Raw genomic sequence first — 24954 nt, forward strand, 5'->3', positions numbered from 1 at the left:
GCACACGCTATTCATTATACTCCCAAGTCTTGCACCCCTCCATTGTTTTTAAGAATTTTACAACAACTTTTTAGGAGTGTTTGACACGCAACTTAGGGAATGTTTGATATTCTGATTGTTTCTTTAATTTCCTGTGTTTAGTTTTGCAAAATTTTATCATTGCTATCACAATTGCTTTGTCTAATTTTACAAGTAGTGGTTGTCGTAACTCTAAATAGTTGACAACATAATCTTTTTTTAAGTCTCCTGGCTATCTCTGCTTGTTCATATACCAAAAAAAGTGCATCCCCACCTAGTCCAAGGTCAAGTCCCGGCACTCCCACTAGACCCCCAAACGAGAATCTATTGAAAAATTCTGCAATCAAGAAAACGCCATGCCGATCTCACTGAAGAGTTCTTTCTAGGAAGTGGCTCAAGAAGCCTACACTCAAGGAGACTACGTCATTACTATTTTTTTCAAGTTATACCTTTGAAAAGATGGTGTTTGCTTACTTTTTATTCCTCTTGTGTGTCAGTGAAGCTCCTCCACGAAAACCCAAAGTGTGTAAGCTTTAAATCCACAATTACATCTTGCATACAACGTAGGAGCATGTCTACGGAATTCAAACTCGAGGAACCCAAAAAATCCATACCCAAAGGAGGCATTAGCAATGTTATTGTGATTGATTGACAAAGTTGTGATTGAAGTTACTTAGTGTTTAATATTTTGGTACCAACTTGGTTTTGAGAACAAAAGTTTAACCTTGGTATTATGGGATTTCTTTTTCCAAATGTTACCTCATTTGGTGTGAATGCTAGCATTTATTTTCTTTAATATTGTTACAAAATTTGCTTGAAATCAATTTTCTTTGTAATATGGCAATGTCGTGCGACCAACTTTAACTATGCTCGCTTTGATGGAGATGCTACAAACCCCTCTACACCAGCAAAAAAATGTGAGAGTGAATCCTCTTTGGGAGAGCCACATTAAAAACATTCAAGAATATGAAAAGAGTTTGCACGACTATGTGTGCATGCACAATGAAACACTAGAAGACAATCTCACAACCGATGCTTTGGTTCATGGAATATATGCAAGCCAACAAGTTGTAGACTTTGAGGATAAGACTATTGCCGTTGCTCCATCAGAAGGGCTCTCTCCTGTAAGTATCTTCAAAGACAAATAGTGCGAGGAACTGGTGTACCCCAAACTCTTCCTCGGTGAACAACGTAAGTACGACATCCCTGAATGAACTTCATACCAAGACATAGCTTGTTGGGAACTAACAAATGTTGATCGTAGGCTCACACTATGTATAGATAATATGTTTTTCAAAATGATGAAAATTCTTGTACGCCAAGTTCTTTCATCTTCTTGGGTCCGCATGTGTAAAGCATTGACAAAGGGTGTCACTCTACAAGTAAAGGATGCACTCTTGGGTACAAGCATTGAAAAGCTTCTTCAATCAAACATAGGATTTTGAGATTTCACACACTTGAGGACTTCCATTGACTACAAGTATCAACTCAAGAAAAACATTTTTGCAATGTTGCAACAACTAGGACCTCCATGATTTTTTATCACGCTGTCAACAGCAGAGAAGTTATGGGAGCCGTTGATGAGCTTGCTTCTTAAACTAAAACCAAGTGAAAATCTTGAAGCAACTAATCCAAACTTGGTGACACATAATTTCATTCGTTCAGACCCAGTGACAACAGCCCAGTACTACGTGCACAGATTCCAAGCACTTAAAACTTTGTTGAAGAAAGATCAAACTATTATAGGAAAAGTGAAAGACTTCTTCTTCGCTTCAAAATTCCAAAATTGAGGTAGCCAGCATGATGGTTTGTTATGGGTAGAAAATGCTCTTGTGTTTGGTACATCAACAAACAAACACATCGAGGCATTCGTTGATAAATACATCTCCACCGACATCGATAAGTTTCCTCTTGGCAGAAAATACATGCAAATGCACCAGCATCAAAAGACATGCTTTAAGAAGAAGAACAAGTGCAAATTTGGATTCCCCGATCCCCTATGTGTGTAACAAGAATCTTACAACCATTGTTAGAGGGTCTAGAACACAAAGCCCTCAAATAAAAAATGAAACAAATTGCCGACTTCCTATTGGAGGACAAAAGTAAGTCAATAGACTACGTGGACTTTCTTAGAGCCTTGAACATGACCAAAGAAGAATACATTCTAGCAATACAATCAACCATTTCACAACCAACATTATTCTTAAGGAGACCACCAAAAGATATATACACAAACAATTTTAATCTCATTCTATCCAAGTGATGGATAGCGAATACAAATGTGCAATTCATCCTCAATCCACATGGCGCTACTGCATACTGCACCTCCTACATAACAAAGGTGGAGAGAGAAACCATAGAAGCTGTGAAAATCGCTCTAGTAGAAAGCATTTCCACAAATGCTCCACCAAATGAACGCATTCGCAAAGTCGGTGATGCCATCTTGAACACTCAACATATTAGCTCACAACAAGCACTATACTTAGCTTTGTCATTGCCACTAACATCCGCCATGAGTCAATTTGAATACATCAACACAAACCCTCCTGAGAAAATAACATATTTGCTAAAATGGCATGAACAGCTTCAACATTTGGATCCAAAAAGTACTGACATCTTATTTGATGACATTATCACAAAGTACTTGAAACGAAAAAACACCCTCCACGACATTTGCTTGGCAACATTCACAGGTGAATACAATGTTTCCCCATCCAAAACACAAAAAAGAAAGAAAAGAAAAATTACCCGTTTCAACAACTACAGTGAGATCAACAACCCAGAGAACTACTACAGGGAAAATTGCATTTTGTTTTTTACGACGACTAGACGAATATACAACTACATGGCATGACATGTACAATGATTGCAAACACATTATAGAACCCAACAGAAACAAATTTAACAAACTCATACCTAAGTTCCCCTTGAAATCAAATAGTACCTCATCAACATTGTCATCTTCTAATGACTCCACATTCAAGAACAATGACAAATACGACATTGGCATCGATATGCACATTCATAAAAAATCAGTCGATCATCAACAAAAAACGTTGCTTGCATACAAGATAATACCTAACAATGAATACCACTCCTCCTTGCGGCAAATTAATGAGGAGCAACATTTGATTTTCGAAGACATCATGCTAAAGAAAAGATGTCATCCCACCGCGAAGCTCTTCCTAATAGGCAATGTAGGAACATTGAAAACATTTGTTTTGCTGCTACTGATAGTGCAAGGACTTTTAAGACACTATTCTCACGTACAAGGTACCACCTTGCAACTACCAAAATACTTTTGCTTGCTTACATTGGAAAAGTGGCATTCAACATTGGTAGAACAATAATTCATTCAGCCCTTCAATTGCCTCTCATGGCATCCCATTACACGAACCTCTCCGCAAAAAAATTGCAAGAACTATCACAACTTTACAAGACCTTGAGGTGGTAGTTTTCGACGAGGTTTCAATTATCGGACATAGCACTCTAGTTGCAATAGACATGCGGCTCCGCAAAATAAAACATAATCATCTACAACCATTTGGAGGACTAGATGTCATCTTAGGTGGAGATTTGTGTCAAGCAAGTCCTACAAAAGATTCGTGGATATTCACAGACAAATCAAGAAACTCAACAATAATGTCATCCTTTTGGAAAGACAACGTCCCTTTATATGAACTGAACACTCTAATGCGCCAACAAGACAATAATTACTTAGAAATTCTCAATTGAATAAGAACAGGGGAACACAATCTTCAAGATATCTCTTACCTTAACATGCAATATCATCGTCAACCAAAAGAGAAAGAAAATGTCCCTCACTTCTTCTATACAAACGCAACAAAAGATGCTCACAATGAAGAGGTTTTTGAATTGCTTCAAGAGAATCCACACATCTTAAAAGCAATTGACAAAAGACACAAGACATGCAACAAAACCATATCAATGCCAATTTGCCCAAAAAATATTGGAGGGTTACACAAGACCCTACATTTGAAGCCAGGAATGATAGTAGAAACATGCTCCGGCAATTCGGACATACCGGATGGGATAGTCAACGAAGCGGACGGAATATTCAAACATTCCAGCATAAGTGAAGGACAACTTATTGTTTGGGTTTTGTTCAACAACAAAAACATAGGGAGAAGGACACGTTACAATAGCTCCAGCCTCTACCAAGAAAATATTCCGCACATTTGGACTCCAATACACCCAATAACAAGAGAATTCCAAATTGGAAAGAACTACTTAAACACCGCCTCTGGGCATCAATTTCCCATACAACTGGCAGTCGCTAGAATAATCCATCAATCCCAAGGGCTATCAATGGATTCGCTTGCATTTGATCCGTCTTTCATAAAAGCACATGGCCTAACATATACGGCTCTTTCACGCGTGCGCGGCCCAAAAAATCTTTTCCTTGTGAGGCCAATCCAACCAAAGCACATCAAAGTTGACAACAATGTCCTACAAGAAATTCAATGACCATGCATTCAGCAAAAATGGAATCTAGACCAGGTAGACTTCTCTTGTTCCAAAAATAAACAATTGACATTGCAATCACTAAACACAAGGTCTTTAAATTCACACTATGAAGACATACTCCGTGCGAAAAGCCTCCTAAATGCAACAATACTATGCCTGCAAGAGTTGCAGAGTCCTTTAGATAGTTGTCTCTCGCTGCCAGGATTTACATGCTTGCAAAATAACTCCGGTGTTGGAATAGCAACATGTTTCCAAAATAATTTAATCTTGAAGACAAAAGAATACATCTCAGGAAAAATGTGCAAGTGCCTCCTCACAATTTTAAGCTAAAATGATTACTTAGAAAACACAATCATTAACGTCTACAAGGGGCCCTCGATACCACAATCCACACTACATCTATCTTGGAAAAATTACTCAACAAGATACATCATGGGATCGTGACGAGTATCATAGGTGACTTTAATATTCACTATGATCATTCGAACACTACTACATCACAACTTCTCACATTCATGACAAAACATAACTTCGAACAATTGATACAACAACCACCAACAACCATTCGAGGGTCCAATATCGACCACATATGGACAAACACTAAAAATGAAAACACAATTGACCACTCACTTGTGTACACAAGCATTGTAAACCAAGGCCTTGTTAATGTAATTCAACTTGTTCATAAAGTATATTGACGTCATCATTTTAGGTACCAATGGAACTACGAGGTGAAGTTCAATTGTATGCACGCTTGTACAACGATTTTGTATCGGTGACTAGTCGACTGGTCATGGACGAAATCGAGCGGGGAAGTCTGGGCGACGCCTTTCTAAAACAGCAGGAGGAATCAGGGGGAAAGGGAAAGAATTTGGATGGCGAATTTCTAAAACAGCAGGAGGAATTAGGGAGTATAGGCCCTGAGAGAAAGGGAGAGAATTTGGACGACTCCTTTCTAAGAGTCGAGCAGGACGCGCATCAATCTCAGACTGTTTCACTGGGGACTGAGGGAGAGTCCGTGCTTTCTCAAAATGATCACGCAAGTACGTCACAGGAGGTGACACATGAGACGGAAAGTGCTGTTCTTGGAGATGCCTCTCCTGGCCTGGCTGAAGACCGGGAATTGGCCGACGACGTGAAAAGAAAGATGCTAGCTGACATCTGCAAGGGAGTCGTTATTTTGAAGCGCAAATCTGACGTACCTGGAGGCCACTGTTATGTGTATTTGGTTGGCACAGCTCATGTCTCGCAGGTGCTTATGGTGAACAATCAAATTCATTCATCGACTTTTTAAGTTACACTCCCTACACTTGGGTTGCTTCGTGGACGGACTGAATTTTGTATTCCTTTGCTGAATGAATTCATCACTTGTGCCAGGAGTCTTGCAGAGAAGTCCAAGCAGCGACTCGTCTCTTGAAACCGCAGGTGCCTTTCTGATTCTTGCTCGAGCGTATTATTTTGAGTACGTTCATGCCTTTCAATCAAGCACGATTCATGGTGTTGCCTTCACAACGTCGAGCCTGCAATTTGAGTGAAATTTGCAAGTGCATCAATTGGCAGGTTGTATTTTTGGAGTTGTGTGAAAAGCGGAGATTTATGCTTGCGTCAACACACTTCCAGGTAAAAGATTTTGTGCGGCTTCTTGGTAGCGTTGCCATTTTCTCATAGCCGGCCAGTAAGTAATGTGCTTGGGCACTTACTGTACAATATAGAGCACATCGTATGACCGTGTGTGCTTAATGCAGCGTTGTATGCTTACTTTTTGATTCAAATGAGGCATGTTGTGTTGGTGTGCATGATTGCTCATTGGTTGTCCGGATGCACCCCTAATATGGTTGAAGCTGTATCCTTCTCCATAAAGGTTTGGATCATGTGAGACAGAACGAAAGGCATATAAGTGCACTAAATCAGAGATGGACTTCGACTACTGAAAGGATAACAAAGGTATGAGGTAAGTGTGCTTCTAAGTGGGAAGTCTCTTTGTAGATCAATCTCACAGTGTGACATGGTGTCCTGCATGCCTATTCAAACTTTGGCGACTGGGTATGTTGGATGGGACCAACTATTTGATCTGGAAGATCAAGATCCAGAGCCACATGGTTGCGTGTGCCTTGTGGGAGATAAGTGAGGAGTGGAAAAGAAGCCTGCGGTTCCAAGTGGATATGAAATGCAAGGCAGACTGAAGCATGAACAATTCTGCGTGACCTGTACGAGAAGGCAAATACGGGTTGGATTGTAACACTCCAAAATCAGTTGTTCATGTTGAAGATGGAAGATACCGTGGACAGATTACTGGTGGAGGTCATCGCATCCTATACTTATTTGGGAGTTCCTTTCTCTCGCCCAATTCATGAGGAGACCAGCGATGCAAGCCCGACTAAGAAATTTGAGCTGTAGGTGGCTGGGTAAGTGAACATCTATGCTGTAATGAGCGAGCCACTCTAGGGTAAGGGGGCCAGTACTATGGAGGGCTAACTTTTTAGCACTAATCCATGGCGGAAATGGCCTTCCTAAAATTAGGATTCAGATTTGAAGCTATCGCTGTCATCGGGTCATAATAGGGACCTAATTTTTATTTTCAAACTTTTCAAAAAAATTGTGGAAGATAGAAATCTATGAGTGCCAGTGCTTAGGTCAGGTGAGGGCCAGTACTAAGGCACTATGTGTCCAAAAAATGGTGAAAGGAGGGCTTGACACATCATCTTTTTCTATGAAGAGAATTGGGTGGCACCTGCCTCCCTATTGGGGGGGTTGATGACATTTTAAAGGCACCCGCCTCTTTACTGGCCCCTTTACCCTAATGCTGAGTACACTACCTAGAAGCTACAATGGGCTTGTCACAACCCTCGCAGCTGGAGAAAGAAAGAGGGAAAGATTTATTAATGTCTGCTGAGGGTCAAAATAGCCTATGAGACCAAAGGCAATTGACTCCAATCATGGAGATACATACACCCTCCATGGGGGGAGGGAATTGGGATGTCTAGGACACCTCCCAAAAGTTGCTGATGATGAAGATGAAAAAGAAAAAGAACTTAAAACGATGGGAGGGAGCTCCGAAGGTTTATTAATGTCTCTTATTGTCTTGTGTCAGTCATGAGTAGTCTAAGCTTCGCATCCTAACTGCGGGAGGAAGCAAGGTAGAGACAGTATGAGGCAGAGACTCTCAAGCCGTCCTACTGGATGGGTAAACTTTGGCGTTGGCCTCTCTTGGCATTTTTGACTATGTATTTGAAGAAAGAAAGTGTCCTATAGGGAGCAGTCGCATCAGTCCACTCTCTCCGAGGTCCCATGGTAGGTGTTGGAGTGGGTATCCCAAGGTTGCCAAAGATAACCCATGACAATTGTTGGGTGAGTGTCTATCCATCACGAGTTAGTAGACACCATCGTCAGTCACCACTGAACCCGACCACTTTGATTGTATGAAGAACAACATCCTCAATTGGCTCTTACTTTTGCAGTCAAAGTAGTGTCCAACCCTCTGCAATCTTGTAAAGGACGGTCTTTGCTCCGACTTGAAGGGAAATCTGAGAGCACGCCTAGGCAGTGAACTTGTGGGCCGTCCGCCTCATTTGCAAGGGGTATGACAGAGTTAATCTCTAGGGTCCATCTATGAGATTTATCTAAGTCCTGAGTGATAGTGTAACTCCGGCAAGGACAGTTTTTAAAAGAGTCAGCAAGTGCCCAGAGTTGAGGTGGGTCCTCTCTTTCATGTGGACCACAACATGAATCCTGAATAGCCTAATGGACATTGTAAGTCATCAACAAAATGCTTGTTCCACATGATATACTATTTGTACCTTTTGCCCTAAGCTTGAGGAGGCAATAATCATCTCATGCTCGGCCTCCATCTTCGCCTCTATAGGGAACGCACCTCTAGATCTGGTGCGTGAAGAAATCGTTCCAAGGCTTGTTGCCCGAAAAAAGTCCTCTAACAACTAGCTTACCTAACAAGGCTCTGTATGAGATGCCACGGATTGATGATATTGAGGTCACCCACATGTGAGGACATATGATAGTGGTCTAGGCCACTTTGGTCCTCGTGTCATGCGTGTCATTGGATTTGAACCATAGGAAGTTTCATAACAGTCTCCTAAACTGATTAGTGTAAGGATGTGAAAAAGAACTATTAGGACCTGATGTACCAAGTAAAGGCTAACACTACCCGATTCACCACAAGGTCTGTGGGATAGGTCTAAGGGGGGTGGAGCACCAAAAAAGTAGCTTACTTCTAGTGTTTTAGCAAATTGCTGGGTGGGGGTAATATCCATTGGAAGTAGGAGAGTGTGCCATGTGTCACCATTGGGAAGTGTGTTGGGTGCGGGGGTCCCACTCCCCGCCCCATAGCCTTGCACATGTGCCCCCTCACCTCCCCAAAAGGTCCCGGAAGGATGTGAGGAAAGTTGTCCACTTAGGCCAGGGTCACATAGAGATACTAAGTGCTCATGGGATTACTCCCATGCCATGCGAGGCGACACGGCTCTTTAGCTTCCAATTTCTTAATGCACTTAGTCCAAGGTGCCAGGGGGGGGGTATTAGGACCACATGAGGCCCATTATTTCAACACCCCTCCTTGTTTCTAACTCCTTTGACTTGACCTAGGTGAACACCAATCACAAAAGATTGACCAATCATACAAAGCCACAGGTCAGAACAGTGCGGCCAATCACATAGAGCCCCCAATCAAGTGCCACCTATCAGGACAAGGAAAATGGCCAAATTATAGGCATTAGAACATTATTACAATGATGTGCCAATTTGATGGTGCAACATATGTTTATGCTTATGATGGACACCGACCGATATTGTTATGGTGGTGGATCATCTGAGTAGATAGGACCTGTTGTCATGGGGACGTTATTTTTGTTGTGCAAATAAACCCCCAAGGTGCACCCACTAGGCCCAAATGCTAGGGACAAGGCAAGGTTTAGAGGGGTCATAAAGGTTGGGCCCAAGGAAACCCAAAGTGTTTCATTGGTAGGAGGGTTAGAGGCATTAATGAGCCACGTGGCAGTCCCAAGTGTGCATGTGATGGCAAGTGTGACCTCTCTCTCTCTACCTGGATATCTCTCTATCCTTGGACTTTGATTGCACCTTGGTGGATTAAGGTTATGTACGGATCTTTCTCCCTCTCCGTGATCATCTTGAGGTGATTTCGCTATTTGTACGGCTGAGGGGCACGATTTCCAAAACACATTTTATGAAGCCATATTGGCTGTAGGAACATTTAATTAAGTCTGTACGGGCTGTTGTTGTACGGACTTTTCACTTGCTGTATGGAGTTGCTGGCACACATTCCGAGATGTCTCATCGCTGATTGTTCGGCAGATTGCACACTCCCCGAGGCACTTGCTGCTACTGTACAACCCATCCTTGCTGGCCCCTGATCACTCCTGCTCTCTTTCTCTCTCTCATTCCAGCCCGTTCTCTTCCTTCTTCTCTCTCTCTTAGCTGCTCATTCCTCCAACTGGCCTTTGCTTTGGGAGGTGCTGACCTCTAGAGGTGAATTCTTGTTCATTTGCTACTCTGGTTCGTGGCTGAGGGTCAATGTGCATTGCTGGGAGCCTGGAGAGGGGATAGGTGCAAGGGTAGAGCTTGCCCCTCTTCCAAGGACAGCGGGTATGGTCGTTCTGGTCCTCTTTTGATTTACGTTTTGTCATTTTTGGAAGCTTGTTGTTGCATTTTTGTTCGAAGTCTCCCCCTTGGTCATTCAGGCTGTGGACAGACACCCAATCACAGAGTGTGTGCCTAGATTGGTGCCAGAGGGGCAGTGTGTGGATTTCTTCCTGTTTTGAGGCCATAGGTGCAGTTTGACACCTGTGTTGATGCAATGTCGACCTGAAAGGCTGGACATTGGCTTGTGGGACTGCCAAACCCTGTGCAAGCTGGATGCCTTGTGGAATGCCTGGACAGCTTTGCAGTGGACAAAATAGTGGGAAAATGCCTTAGCCTTGCCCTAGCAGTTGGGAACCAGTGTGTGCACTGGAATTGGATGCAGGTTGAGGCCAAGCATTGGCTCTGACAGAGGAATTGCAGGAAGCACAGCACATGGGTGAGCCCCTGGTGTAAAAGCAGATTCCTTTTTCCAAAGAATTAAATAAATACCGAAAGGGGTGCCAACCAGTGGGTGTCTTGTATATGATTTCATTGAGCAGGGGCATTTTAGCCTTCATGTGGTATTTCTGCAAGTTTATTTTCTAAGTGCTGGAAGTAATGGAATATGGCTGTAAAATTGATGTAGTTGTCAGTTTAGTTACGGTACACTGCCCTTTAGACATCTGAAGGCCGGTTTCAGTGGATCCATTGAGGGTAAAGAAGGTCAGTATGATGAGGGACATCATGTTCTTTCGGGGCATGCCACTTAAGGTATCGAAAAATTAGGTGCAGAAGCCCTCTTCAAGATGAAAGTGGCAAGTGCAGTGGGCACTTTGACACGATTGACTTAGAATCTGGCTGACATTTTGAATGCCCCTCCCACGAACAAAAAGACAAGCAGAGGAAGCAAAGGCTTATGCACAATGATGCACCTTCAAGTGGACAGCCACCCGTGACTCCATCTGTAATGCCCTCAAATGCTCTTGGTATGGGGAATGCCCCACAAGGCAACAATTTTCAGTCGGTGAATTATGGACAGCAACCGTTTCCTCCTTTAGTGATGCACGCAGGATACTTCAGAGGAGGGTCGGTCTTCCAAGCAATGGTGAGACAACCCACAGAAGGACTAGGAATGCCTGGCACATACTTGGGAAGTCTTTAATCAGCAACAAATGATGGGGGGTATGCCGGCTGCAAATGCCAACATGATGTATGCAAACACAGGGATGTAGCCTGGAATGTAGATGGGGATGCCAGGAATGATGGGTGGTTCCATGAATAAGCCACAGATGTAGGGAATGGGACCTGGTATGGTCAATCCAGCCATGGGAGTTGGCAGTAATGCACAGAGTTTGGGCCAGATGATGCCACCTCCCTATTTGCAGCCACCTGTGTATGACAACATTGAACCCAAGGGCAAATTGAAAGACTACAAAGAGGGTGGGGCTGCTGTTAAATTTAAAACATTCAATGGGACATAGGACATGCTGAAAGCATTGACTTTTGTGCAACAATTTGATGCCGCCTATGGTGGTGGGAACTTCACGGAGTCATCAAAGGTCAGGAAGGCAGCCACATTTCTGAAGGGCAATGCACTTCAATGGTGGACTAATTTGCTCTTGCAGGGTAGAGCCCCTACCACTTGGGTTGAGTTCAAGCAGTCTTTTCATATGCTTGGCTCACCACCATTTTTGAAGTGGACATAATGACAGCTTTGGCACAAGCTGGATGCTGTGAACTGTAAGAACTTTGGAAGAGTACAACAAAAAGTTTTGGGAAGCCTTGCTGCCCGTGAGTTCTTACAGGCTTGTGGAGCTGTCCGAGCAGATTGAGAAGTTTTGTTGTGGGCTGCCAAAGGAAATTTGGGACTACTGCACCAAAGCCAGAGTCTACAATACTCAGCTGATAGAAAATGCCACTACAGTCATGCCCTCTTGTAGGGAAAGACTTCGGGCTTCAAGGGCAGCAACTAGGAGGCACAATGGTTTAGGGGCAGCAAGCAGGGAGGCCATAAACATTTCAGAAAATTTGAGCAGCCCGTCAAGTCTAGATTTGTGGCAGGATAGAGGCAAGTGCTGCCTCAAAAGAAGATGTCAGAGGAAGAGAAGATGACGCCAACAAATGTTTCATATGCAGGGAAGAGGGCCACTGAGCACATGAATGTCCAAACAGAAAGAGGAAGTTTCCCTCGTCGGATCAGAATGAGAACAAGGGAGAAAAGGAGGATGACCAGAGGGGTAAGAAGCCTAAACCCCTGATGGTCTTATACTGGATGTCACTGGAGCCATGTAGGATGTGGATGCTACGAAGTTATGCAGAGCATGAAATCAGTGGCCAGACCGCTTTGTTGTTCTTTGATCTAGGCGCGAGAGCCAATTTCATATCACCAGAGCTGGCTGGAAAATTGGGCATAAAGGCAGAAGAGATGGGGCCACTATGTGATGCGGATATGGCTTGCCCAGAGCACAGCGTGTCAGTTACATCGATTATTGGGAAGCTCCGCATGCACATTCGGAGCTACGTGGATACTGAAGAGTTCTATATTATGCCGTTGAATGGATGCGATGTTTTACTGGGTATATCTTGGCACCACAGGAAGGGAGCACTTTTGGATGCTAGAAACAGATGACTTTGACTCACCGGGGGAAAACTTATGTTTTGGATGAAGGGAGAATCTATTCCAGTTGTATCGGCTTCGGCCATTTCAAAATGTAATGAAAAAGCATCTTTCTACGTACTTGGTTTTTGCAACTGAAAAACAGCCAGCAGAAGAAAGCTCTAATTTTTATAAGCTGGATAAAGAGAAGACAGATCTCCTTTTTCAGTTTCATGAATGTTTTTCTGACTCCCTACCATAGGAATTACCTACAGAAGGCCTTGAGGACCATGCCATAGATGTCCTTCTAGGTAGCAGTTCGCCAAATAAGCCTCCTTACAGGGTTAGTGCAGCCCAGCAGGAGGAGATCATGAACCAGGTAAAGGATCTCCTGGAGAAGGGGTCGATTCAGCCCAACTCCTCTCCCTATTGCTCCCCGGTCTTGCTTGTGCAAAAGAAAGATGGCTCGTGGAGGATGTGCATAGATTATAGGGCTTTGAATAAGATAGCCATTAAGAATAGAATTTCGATACCCAGGATTGATGATATCTTGGATAGGTTAGAGGGGTTTGCAATGTTCAGCTGGATAGATTTGAAGAGTGGCTATCATTAGATCAGGATACGACCTGAGGATGTGCATAAGACAGCTTTCATGACCACATTTGGCTTGTATGAATTTCTTGTGATGCCATTTGGGTTGACAAATGCACGTGTCACCTTCAATCGGATGATGGACAGAATGTTTAGAGAGCAGAGAGCCTTTGTTGGAACATTCTTTGATGACATCATATTGTTCTCTAAGAAAAAAACTGAGCATAAAGAGTAGTTGCTGGTTAATGCCAAGAAGAGTGATTTTTTCATAGATGAGATCCACTTTTTGAGGCACATAGTATCCACGGATGGAGTCAGGATGGATCTTGCCAAAGTGGAAGCCATAAGGAATTGGCCACCATTGAAAAACATCCAATGAAGTACGGAGCTCTCTTGGCTTATGCTCGTACTACAGGCGGTTCAACCGCTATTTTGCTGAAATAGCATCACCCCTTCATGCCCTACAGAAGAAAGGAGTGTCTTTCAAGTGGGGTACTCAGGAAATTGCAGCTTTTGAAGAGCTTAAGGAGAAGCATGCTCCTTTCCTATCATTATCTTGCCAGACCTACGCAAACCCTTTGTTGTCTAGTGTGATGCCTATGGGAACATCATAGGGGGAGTGCTTATGCAAAGTGCTTATGCAAGATGGTAGAGTGGTTGCATACGAGAGCAGGGTGCTCACTGATACTGAAATGAATTTCGGAATATATGAGAAAGAGATGGCGGTTGTCATACATGCTCTTTTTACTTGGAAACATTACCTCTTACGTGCTGATTTTTATGTCCAGACAAATTGCCATCTTACTCTGAGAAAGCTGTCAGAAAAACACATGCGGTGGGCAAACTTCCTTTCAATGTTTCATTTTCAGATTGTGCATGTGCCTGGCAAGAAGAATGTTGTTGCAGGTGCACTTTCCAGCAAGTCAAGTCACGATGCAATATAAGAGAAACCGCAAGTTTCAGCTGTCACTATTGCATACCACAGTGAACTTGATGCCATGAAGGACCAATATGGCAATGATGATGATTTTGCAAGGATTTATGATCAGCTGGTTGAGGGCCATAGGCATGAGCACTATATACTCAAGTATGGATTCCTGATGATGCCTGGTAGACTTTGTGTCACAAAGCAGTTGAGGCCAAAGGTTTTAATGGAGAGTCATGCCCACCACATGCAGGACATCGAGGCATTGAAGCCACAGTCAAAGGTGGGGAGCACTTCTTCTACTGGCCGACTTTGAGGAAAGATGTTGAGGCATATGTGAAGACATGCATCACTTGTCAGAAGGTAAAGTATGACAGGCAAAAGCCAGCTGGATTGCTACAGCCATTGCCTATTCCGGATAGACCGTGGCAAAGCATTGCCATGGACTTCATCTTTGATTTGCCTGGTACACCACCAGGACATGATGGAATTTGAACCATAATTTGCAGATTCAGCAAACAGGCCCACTTTATTCCAGTGCGGAAGAAAATTACAGCAGATGAGATGGTGAGATTATTCAGGTCTCATATCTTCAAACACCACGGGATGCTTCAATCCATTGTCAGTGATCGAGACCCCCGTATGACCAGCCTTTTTAGGGGATGTCTTTTTGAGAACATTGGCACTATGCTGAATTTTTCATCTTCTTTCTATTGCCCTGGATCTTCTAAAATGCTATGTTTTAGAGCAGCAAACAAAATGGGAGCAATTTTTGACCTTTCTTTTGCCTTCCACAATTTCAAAGGGTGTTTTCCTTGTGGAAGAATGCACTGTATTGTTGTAGGCAAACTCAACCAAATCTTTGAAGCGGTTAGATTTAGATGATCAAAAGGTAAAAACAGCTCCCAGAAAAGCAATAAGCACGGGCGTGAATTGGTCTTGAACGATGATGTTGCTGTGTTTTCAGAAAGCAAGATTTAGACGGATGAAAGGCAAGGATAAAGTGTACACCAAACTGAAAATGCGGTACTATGGACCCTTCCAAGTCTTGTAGAAGATAAATGATGTAGCTTACAGGCTGAAGCTACCACAACATTGGACAATTCACAATGCCTTTCATGTGAGTTTGTTGAAACCTTTCCAAGGCGATGTGCCTGAAGAGATGCTTGATGAGAAACAGCCTGAAGTGGAGGAACTGGATAAGATCTTGGTTGCAGAACAGATCTTGGCGCACCGTGAAAGGAAAGTGAAAGGTAGAGTTTCCAGAAGGTATCTAGTTAAGTTTCATAACTACTCAGCACTGAATGCCAAGTGGATGGAGGATGGTGAACTAGCAGATTCACCTAGGGTATTGTAGCTCTACCTGGAAGCATTTCAGCTTAAGCCCACTTCGGTGCAAAGGCTCATTCAGGCTCAGCAAAGCGGAGGTATGCAGCATTGCCTGATACTCAAGAGGGGGTAGCGCTTCCACCCCTTCAGGACAGATAGGCTCACGTATCTAGAGGTCGCTTGGTGACACTGTAGGTCTCACCCGAGGGTAAGGCTGAGGGGCACTATTTCCAAGGCACATTTAATGAAGCTGTACGGGATGTACAGAACATTTATTGTCGCTGTACGGACTTTTCACTTCCCAAGGTGTCTCATCGTTGATTGTACAGCTGATTGCATGCTCTCCGAGGCACTTGTTGTTGCTGTACAGCCTATCCTTGCTGGCATGTGATCCTCCTGCTGTCTTTTTTTCTCTCATTCCAGCCCGTTCTCTTCTTGCTTCTCTCCTCTTAGCTGCTCATTCCTCCTACTGGCCTTTGTTGATCTGCTCCCTTTAGTGAATAGAGTGCAAGAGGTCGGTTGTGGTGTGTTTGAAAGATCAAGAGGAGTGGGCTGGTTCGATAAGGGGAGAGAGAGAGAGAGAGAGAGAGAGAGAGAGATGTATTAACGTCCGCGGGAGGCCTCGTGGGCCCTGGATCACATCCTATACCTTCTGCGTGAGGCACCTCAACTTCACTACTTACTTAGCACGGTCCATGTTGTGTTTCACGAGACATGCAGATACAGAGAATCCGATATTCCCCCCAAGCTCGCTATTGAGATTTTTACCCCTCAGCTTCAGCATCTCCAGGGTACTCTCCACCTCCTTCAACTCCCAGATATCCTCCTGAGCAGGTTTCCCCTTCCCAAGACAGTATTCACTCTGAAGGCACCCTCTCTTGGATATCCTCCTCTCCCGACAACAACTCCTTACCCTTTTCCAGATCCGTGGACTCTGCAACCAACTCCTATCCTCTCAAGAGTGGTAGCACCCACTTTGGCATCACCGGTGTTACACCTCCTCTACCAGATTTCCCACGGGTGGTTCCATCGTGCCTCCCCTGCCCCATCCAACATGAGCAATCTCAAGGAGCAGCTTGGATCTTCCTCCGGGAATGGTACAAACTAGAGCACAATCCCATGCTCTCCTCATAGGGACCCGAGACATGTCAAACCGCTATCGTCCAACCTCTCTAGAGATTAGTTACTTGAATCTTAAAAAGTTCCCTGAAGCGACTATATATGGCGAAGCATTACTTCAACTCTAGATTTCTCAACTTCATGACAACATTTCTGATATGGTCCAGAAAGTCCAGCAACTCGAGGATTCCCAAGTATCACACATACAGAGGATGACGAGACGCCACCCTCCACGACTTTGTGGACCCGTTTCACGAGAGGTAGAAAACGTTGAACTTTGTGCCCTCTACTGCTTACTTCAAGCTTCCAAAACTAAAAGACTTGACATAAAACTACCGGAAGCCTACACCGTTGAATGGAATCACCGAACAGTTGACCAGTGGCTCACCAAAATGCGCATGTATTTTGACACTGTCAACCTCACTAAGGCAAGAAGATTGCCTTGGTAGCCTCTCTCCTGAAAGATACAACTTTTCTTTGGTGGCAATGACGCTTCAAGGACGGCAAAAGTGTGCTAACCTGGGACCGTTTTAAACATGTGCTGTCGTGGGGACATGAATCTCATGTGTAGCTAACCCTGTGGCTACTTTCATGGTTACTTTGGCCGAGGGGACTGGCCTAGAGGAAGCACCCACTTCCTAGAAGTCCCTAGTCCATTTACCAGTGCACCCACTAGGCCCAAATGCTAGGAAAGGGAGGGGTCTAAATGTTGGGCCCAAGGAGAAACCAATGTTTCATTGGTTTAGAGGGTTAGGATTTTAATGTGAGGGACAAACCAATGTTCCATTGGTTTGCAAGGGTTAGAGCTTTAATGAGGGGGCCACGTGGCAGCCCCTCATGCATTACCTACCACCTCTCCTTTCCTTTCTCCTCTCCTCAACGTTACGGGATGGTCTCTTACGTTTCTCGAAGGTCAAAGGCTTGGCACGTTTCCAAAGCTCCCCGCTCCACGCATTTCTTGGGTCTCCATGCCTTTCGAGGCAGTCCGTACGGCTGTACGGACTGCAGGCGCTGCATTCAAGGCCCCCCCGTACGGGCCATTAAAGCTGCTGTACGGATATGTTCCACGCTGTATGGGGTCCTAAAGGCTGTTGTATGGGCCTGGTTTGACATAGGTTTGCTGCTTGCACACCTTCCAAGACAGCTGCACGTACCTCCAGGCTGCTGCCTGCATCCAGAGGTGTTTTTGATCGCTGAATTGCTGCTGCACGCTTTCTGAAGCACTCATTCCAAAGCAGTGCTGTCATTTGAAGCTGCACGGGTCAATTCCAAGCTGCAGGTGGATTTTTCCATGGAAGTTTAGCCCTTCTCCACTCGCCCAAGCCTCTGCACCCGTGAGCCTTGCTCTTCTTTCTGTTTTCAGCTCTCAGAATGTGTATCTGTCACTTTCTCTCTCTTTTCCCTTGGTTGGAAGTCTTTTCTACGTGCGTGGGGCCCTAGGCAGAGGATAGGTGCAGGAAAATCTCGCCCCTCTCCCATGGATAGCGGGTATGGACATTCAGACTTCCTTTTGGTTTGCTTTTGCTATCTTGAAAGTTTGTTGCTTTGCATTTTGTTGTACGGAGTTCTTTCTGGGCATTATAGGCTGTAAGTAGAAACACAGTCACAGAGGGTATGCCTGGTTGGTGCCAGAGGAACAAATTGGTTGCAGTTTCATGCCTTGAGGCAATTTGAGCATGTCTCGGGATTCGTATTGATGCCTTGTCACAGTCAGGTGTCACAGTTGATGAGAAATGCCTTAGTTTTGACCCTAGCACTTGGGTACTAGTGGTGCACTGGAATTGGATGCAGGCAGAGGCCAAGTATTGGCTTTGGCAGTGGAAAATGCAAGCATAACAATATAAGGGTGCGCCCTTGTTGTAAAGCAGAGTTCCACTTTTGAGGAATTAAATAAATACCAAAAGGGGCGCCAAGATATTTGGGGCCAATGTGGTGTCTCGTGTAATGTTTCTTTGAGCAGGGGCATTCTAGCCTCCAGCCGGTTGTTTTGAATTTATTTCTAAATGTTTTTCAGTGGCAATTAATTAATAGAAGTGATTGGGATGAAGCAATGTGGCTGTGAAAGGAATGAATGCTACGTTAGTTACGGTTTACTGCTCTTTATGTAACTAAAGGCGGGTTTCATGTGCTCTGTAAGCAGTTCATACCTGCCAATGCAGACTTCCAAGCATGCTCAAAACTTCGACAGTTGGAGCAAACAGGCTCCTGTCTTCCTGCATCTCCCAGTTCACCACATTGGTTCGATTGTCCAAGAAGACCCAAGCAAAATTCAAATATAGGATCTAGCACTTTCCAGACAGAAGATGCTACTCCCGCACAAGACGAAAGGCAAAGCTGTTCGAGTGGCAAATACCGTTCACATGAGCCTTGCCAACAACCCCGAATCTTCCCTGGCCACTCAAGTACTTTGCGTCCAAGGATCGATTCGAGGAACAATGGTCACTATCCTTATCGACAGTGGCTCTTCTCATAACTTCCTAGCTAGTTCTATGGTCAAACCACTTCGGTTGACCACTAGTCCTAACTATTAGATTGAACTTGCTAACGGAACTACCTTCTTTTGCAACACTAGGGTCAAAAACCTGTCCTTTCACATACAACATTGTACGGACAAGTTGAATTTTCACATCATGCCCCTTTCCCCATCCTGGGACAATAGTGGCTCTATGACTATGATCCTTCAATCAGTTTTCGTAGCCATACAATTAAGTTTGTCCACCAGGGAAAACTTATCCAATTAATTGGTTCTAGGGATGCTCCTTCAACACTAGCTGCCTCCGTCCTACAAGTTAAGAAGTGGGTTTGTACACGTCAAGTTTAGACTGTACTTCTGTTGGTTTTACGACAGTTGACGAGACTCCGATAAAGGATACCTCCTGAGTACCTCAACCAACTATTTTTCCAGCCTTACTTGGATATTTTTCCACAGGAATTGCCAAAGCAGTTACCACCTCAACGACCAATGGATGATCCAATCAAACTTATTCCACCGTTGAAACCTCTTTATCGGGTTTCTTACACACAAAATGACTCTGTGGATCCCAAGAAGATTGAGGTAATCCGAAATTGGCCTACTCCTAAGAGCATTCATGATGTCCGTTCTTTTCTCGGTTTGGCAAACTTCTACCGTACAAAGGTCTAAATTTTCAAGATTGCAGCTCTGATGTCTGAATTATTGAAAAGCACGGCAGTATTCCAGTGGCTTTCCGAAACAGAGTATAGTTTCTAACAGCTCAAGCAAGCACTCACTACCACACCTGTTATGGGTATTGCTGACCCAAACCCTCCGTTTGAGGTCATGACAGATGCTTCCGACATCGCTATAGGAGCAGTCTTGAATGGAAGAAGGCATAGTTATTGCTTTTGACAGCCATAAACATTCCAATATGCAAACCCGATACCCAGTTTATGATAAGGAGTTTCTTGCCATTGTACATGCTCACCGCTCATGGAAACATTATCTCATGGGAGCCGATTTGGGGACCATCATTCTCTAAAGTATATCTTCACTCAGCTAGTAATGAACGCTCGTCAAGCACGTTGGGTTGAGTTTTTGGCCAATTTTCACATGACCATTGAGTACACTCCATGACTATGCAATGTGGTTGTAGATGCTCTCAGGAGGTTACCTCTAGCCTCAGCTATGGTGATCTCTATATTATCTATGGATATCCCGAATTCTTTCAAAGGGAAGTATCTCCAGGATAAAGACTTCGGCACAGCAATACAGGTTCTTTTGGAAGATCAACCTTCTACTTCTCTTATGCAGACGACCTTTTTTATTATCAAGATCGCGTCTGTGTACTACATGACAAGGATGTTCGACGTCTTTTGCTAAAGAGCACAGGTGGTTCCCTATGCTGCACATCCTGGCATCAACAAGACTTACAGGCTACTCAACGCAACATACTATTGGCCTCAGATGAAAAGTGACGTCATCAAAATGGTTACATCTTGCTTATCTTGTCAACAGATGGAAGCAAGCCGACGACTTCCCGTAGGACTTCTTCAGCCTCTTTCAGTTCCAACTGAAAGGTGGGAAAGTATTTCCATGGATTTTATTACGACATAACCACGATCATCCAGAGGTAACGTTCAGATTATGGTAATTGTTGATCGATTGTCCAAAATGGCACATTTTGTTGCTTGCAAGAGCAGTGCCCACCAGGCTCTGGACATCGCCAAACTCTTCATACAACATATCTTCCGATACCATGGATTGCCCAAAAACATCGTCTCTAATAGAGATCCTAAGTTTACCAGTCACTTTTGGATTTCTCTTTTCGAATCCTTGGGTACAACTCTACTGTTCAGTTCAGCCTACCACCCATGGTCAGACTGAAAGAGTCAACCAAAATTTGACATATATTCCTTGTTCAGTGCTATTTCAGTCTCTTTTCTATTCCTTAGCACCTTTCTAAATGTAGTAAATCTAGGATTTCTTACACACTCAAGGTTTGGGCCTTCTCTACGCCCATGATTCTTCACTTACCCTGAATGCTTTCACAGATGGTGACTGGGCTGGATGCTATGACACTAGGGTGTCACAAAATGGTAACTGTTTTATGTTTGGAGTTTCATGCATTTCTTGGTTCAGCAAAAAGCAGCCTATAGTTGCTACTTCTAGTTGTGAAGTTTAGTACAGGGCAGCTTTTATAGCCACCGAGGAATGTATCTCGCTACGGAAACTACTTGCAGATTTGGATGTTGTTAAGCCATCTCCTACCACTACTACTCTGACAGTCAGAGTGCCTTAGCCATTGCATGAAACTCAGTGTTTCTTGTGAGTACTAAGCACATTGAGGTTCATTATCACTATGTCAGAGAGAGTGTTAGCAAGGGATATTTACTTGTCTTATGTTCCAACACAAGACAATGTGACATATATCCTCACCAAGGTGCTTTCATGACCCAAGTTGAAAGCTTTTTGGCAAGCTTTACACTTGATTCCATTTGTGATGTGATTCTGCCATCCCTTACTTCCATATGTTGCTATATCCTCTTGGATGAACATGTGCAGCTATGGCATTAGTTCTAGGTATCTTTGAGACGTTTCTAGCACCCATACCATGGAGGGGGGTTTGATAGGTTTTAGTCCCTGCTGGTATGGCCTTGTAGGTTTGTTTGTGTGCTAGTGTGCACATTGTGCACTATTAGTTCGATAGCTTAAAGTTAAGCTTATAAGTTAAAAAATTTCCCCATGCGTTACTAAGCTAGGGCTTTAGGGTTAGCCCTAAAAGCGATGAACCATCACTTCTTTTGTACTTCTCTTGCACTCTTGTGCTGCTGCAATAACTTACACAGCTCATTTTTCAGCTTCCAAGGTCAGTTTCTTGTGCTCCAAGGACCCAACAATAACACAAGTTTGGCCATGGTTTTATTAAGATTACAATGTTTATGTCATGACGATTAAGTATTGATTGGGACCATTCCAGAACTGGAAGGTTGCATCAAATGAAAAATATACTTGAAGACTATTTGGTGAGTAAATGTGTTCTACAATCTGGTTTTTCAAACTTTTGTTCACTCTACTTTATTTGCGGGTTACTAAAATGCAATGGTATTCTATTGTCTTTACAAGCAAGTGCTGTGTACTTTGTATTGCCTATCTTAGACAGAAACTTGCTTGGAGACCTTTTATATGAATTGTATGCTTGAGTGTACGAGCATGTGGATATGTGTTCATATGTGATAGCATATGTTAAAACATTGATGTATACTATACTAAAGTGGGCAGCAATTAAAATTTTAGCATTGGCATGACGCTATAAGCTTATGAACCTGCAATTATAGTTTTGCTGCTATAATGTAACACAGTTTAAGCAAGTTTCGAAATAATCTTGACAATTCAACATTTTAGAAAAATTAGCTGTTCGGTTCCAAAGTCAACTGCAGATCAGTTTTAATAAGAAGGTTTAACTTTATGAGTTGATGGATTGCTCAAAGAGATGTCCATATTGGTAAATAATGATATCTGATCTGTGCAAGTTTTGAATCACTTGATGGTGATATCCCTGCACAATATTTTTTAGTCTGTGTGTGCTTGCTACCTCTGAGGGATCATATGCTTATGATGTACAGGAGCCCACACTAAAGGAGATGCTAGGCATGTGGCAAGAAAAACGATTGAATTTTTTGGGCATTCTTTACAGTTGGTTTCTAGCAAAGGTAAGCTTATAAATAGCCCTTTTGCATATTTACATTAAAAAAATTAGGATGTCTAAATTGTAATTGCGGCAGGGTCTGGATAATCGCTGAAATGTCTGAACATATTCTCTTAAGGCTGGAAGAGGTAACTGATACCTAATGCAGAGTTTCGCTATGTTAAATTGGGCGTATGATTGCTTGGAAATACATGTAAACATTAGGACTATGTAAAGCCAGCTATTCTTAGTAAGCCCTTGTTCTTGTACTAATAGAAAGTTTGCCCCTTTTATTGGCAGGTCTTTAGGACTGCTGATACTTCTGTCCTTCATACTTCTTTTCAAAGCGAGCTTTTCTTAAACAATACAAAATTGTGGCTTTCTTCTTCTAAGGATTCGTGCCTATTAAAAGTCATAGGAAAGGAGTTTAAAGTTTGCTATCCAAGAAGAAGAATCTTTAGGGGTCCAAGGTCTCTTTCCACATTGGGAATTGATAGTTTTGAATCTAGTTGTGTTACGCTCTAGCCGAGGTAGCATGACCTCGGAAGAATCAGTCGACATTTCCCAATGAGACGATTTTTCTTCTTACTACAGCAGATCACGGGAGTAGCACCACAGAATATCCTCCCAGCCAAATCCTTGCTAGAGCGTGAGAGCTCTCAGAGAAATCGAAATCACGTGAAGGTCCATTCTCCTTGTCTCACTAACTCCAGCAAGCCCCATCTCCCTAGATGGATCTAGATGCCACATGTCATCATCATAGGGCCTTTCCTAATGCATCTTTTCACCCCTCTCATGGGATACTTTAATTTCCTTTGCCCCTAGGCACATTGCTTGCATTAGGCCCTTGGCCTTAGATCCACCTAGTCTGGTGCTATCAGCCCTCACCTAGGACCTTGACATTAATTCCCTCCCGATCATTTTACATGAAGCGCAAACAAATATATTACAAACGTAGATCCTTAAGGATTCTTCCGAGGTCATGCTGCCTCGGCTAGATCGTAACATTCCTTCCCTCTTTAGACATCAACGTCCTCGATGATAAAGTCTGGGAACACTCTCCGCAACTGGTATACGGATTCCCAGGTAGCTTCTGATAGAGGCAGACCATGCCATGCAACCAACACCGTAGGTATCTTCCGATTGCGCACTTGCATTGTTCCTCGGTCCAGGATTCTTGTTGGTTTGCGCCTTGGATTATCCTCTATCTCTTGAAACAAAACGACACCTTCGATTAGTGAGTCACCAATATGCAAAAATTTCTTTAAACGAGAAACATGAAAAACCGGGTGCACCTTGCAACCCTGTGGCAATTCTAATTTATAGGCCAGGTATCAGAGCCGAAGGTGAAAGTGAGTCTGCCTGGGTGATATCTGAAGCTACTGCGCATGCTGGGCCTGACCTGATTGAGTTACGACGAATTGAAGTCGCAGCAATCTCTCGTGAGGATATTTTTACTCAGCTACAGCAGTGCAGGATTAGTTCCTGATAGCTTCAGCGCCTGTTGTGGATGGGCGACGCGCAGGCAAAGAATACGGAGAATCTGGGAAGTGTGATAATAACCCGTGAGCGTGGTGTCGTCGTTAGAGACGTGGCTACGTATTGGACGCTCTGTTCTTCCGCTGGCTAATTCACAAGTGTGAATTAGAAAAAGATCGTTACGCGGGCTGACGAGCCTGAAGGTTGGGTGGGCTGATGAGCAGTAATGGGCTGGATCACGCACAAGAGCGAAGGCCAAAGGCGTATTGGGCACTGGTGAAGCTGTCGTTTTGAGGTCTCGTTGCAAGGATGTGAGCGCAGAGAGCTACAGACAAGCAAATATCTCTGCTTACTGTTCCAAGCGGTATATCTGCGCTACGTGAAGACTCCAGGGGTTGCAGATTTTGCGAGTATTGATATCCGGCGTCATGATCTAGCACAATATCAAATCGGGTGGCAGGAGCGAACAACCAGGGAGCTTTCCTTGGCTTTCGTCAATTCTGTGTTTTTTTTTTCCGACCTTAGTCTTTGTTGATGCTCCGCTTGCATGAAGAGGTTCTCGTGAATATTTAGTCTGCATGAAGGTTCGATGCCATAGCAGGGTACATAGCAGACTTGGGATTTTTTTGACTTCTTCAAATTCCTGTGGGCAATCTGGGAGACTATGCTTGTGC

General features: G+C 43.7%; 1 protein-coding gene across 1 annotated transcript in view; it reads left to right on the forward strand.

Annotated features, from left to right (window-relative positions):
- Positions 1–5242: 5242 nt before the first annotated feature.
- The window catches only part of LOC147894827 (uncharacterized), a 101199-nt gene continuing 81487 nt past the window's right edge, over positions 5243–24954 (forward strand). Inside the window, exons 1-4 of the mRNA XM_087384337.1 lie at positions 5243–5758; positions 5884–5931; positions 6067–6126; positions 22740–22826. Coding sequence (XP_087240463.1) covers positions 5300–5758; positions 5884–5931; positions 6067–6126; positions 22740–22826 — 654 coding nt within the window. The 5' untranslated portion in view covers positions 5243–5299. The remainder of the gene's footprint in view (positions 5759–5883; positions 5932–6066; positions 6127–22739; positions 22827–24954) is intronic.

Source organism: Dipteris shenzhenensis, chromosome 14 (assembly GCF_047967505.1).
Source record: "Dipteris shenzhenensis isolate YYH24624 ecotype China chromosome 14, Dip_SZ_1.0, whole genome shotgun sequence".
NCBI lineage: Eukaryota > Viridiplantae > Streptophyta > Polypodiopsida > Gleicheniales > Dipteridaceae > Dipteris > Dipteris shenzhenensis.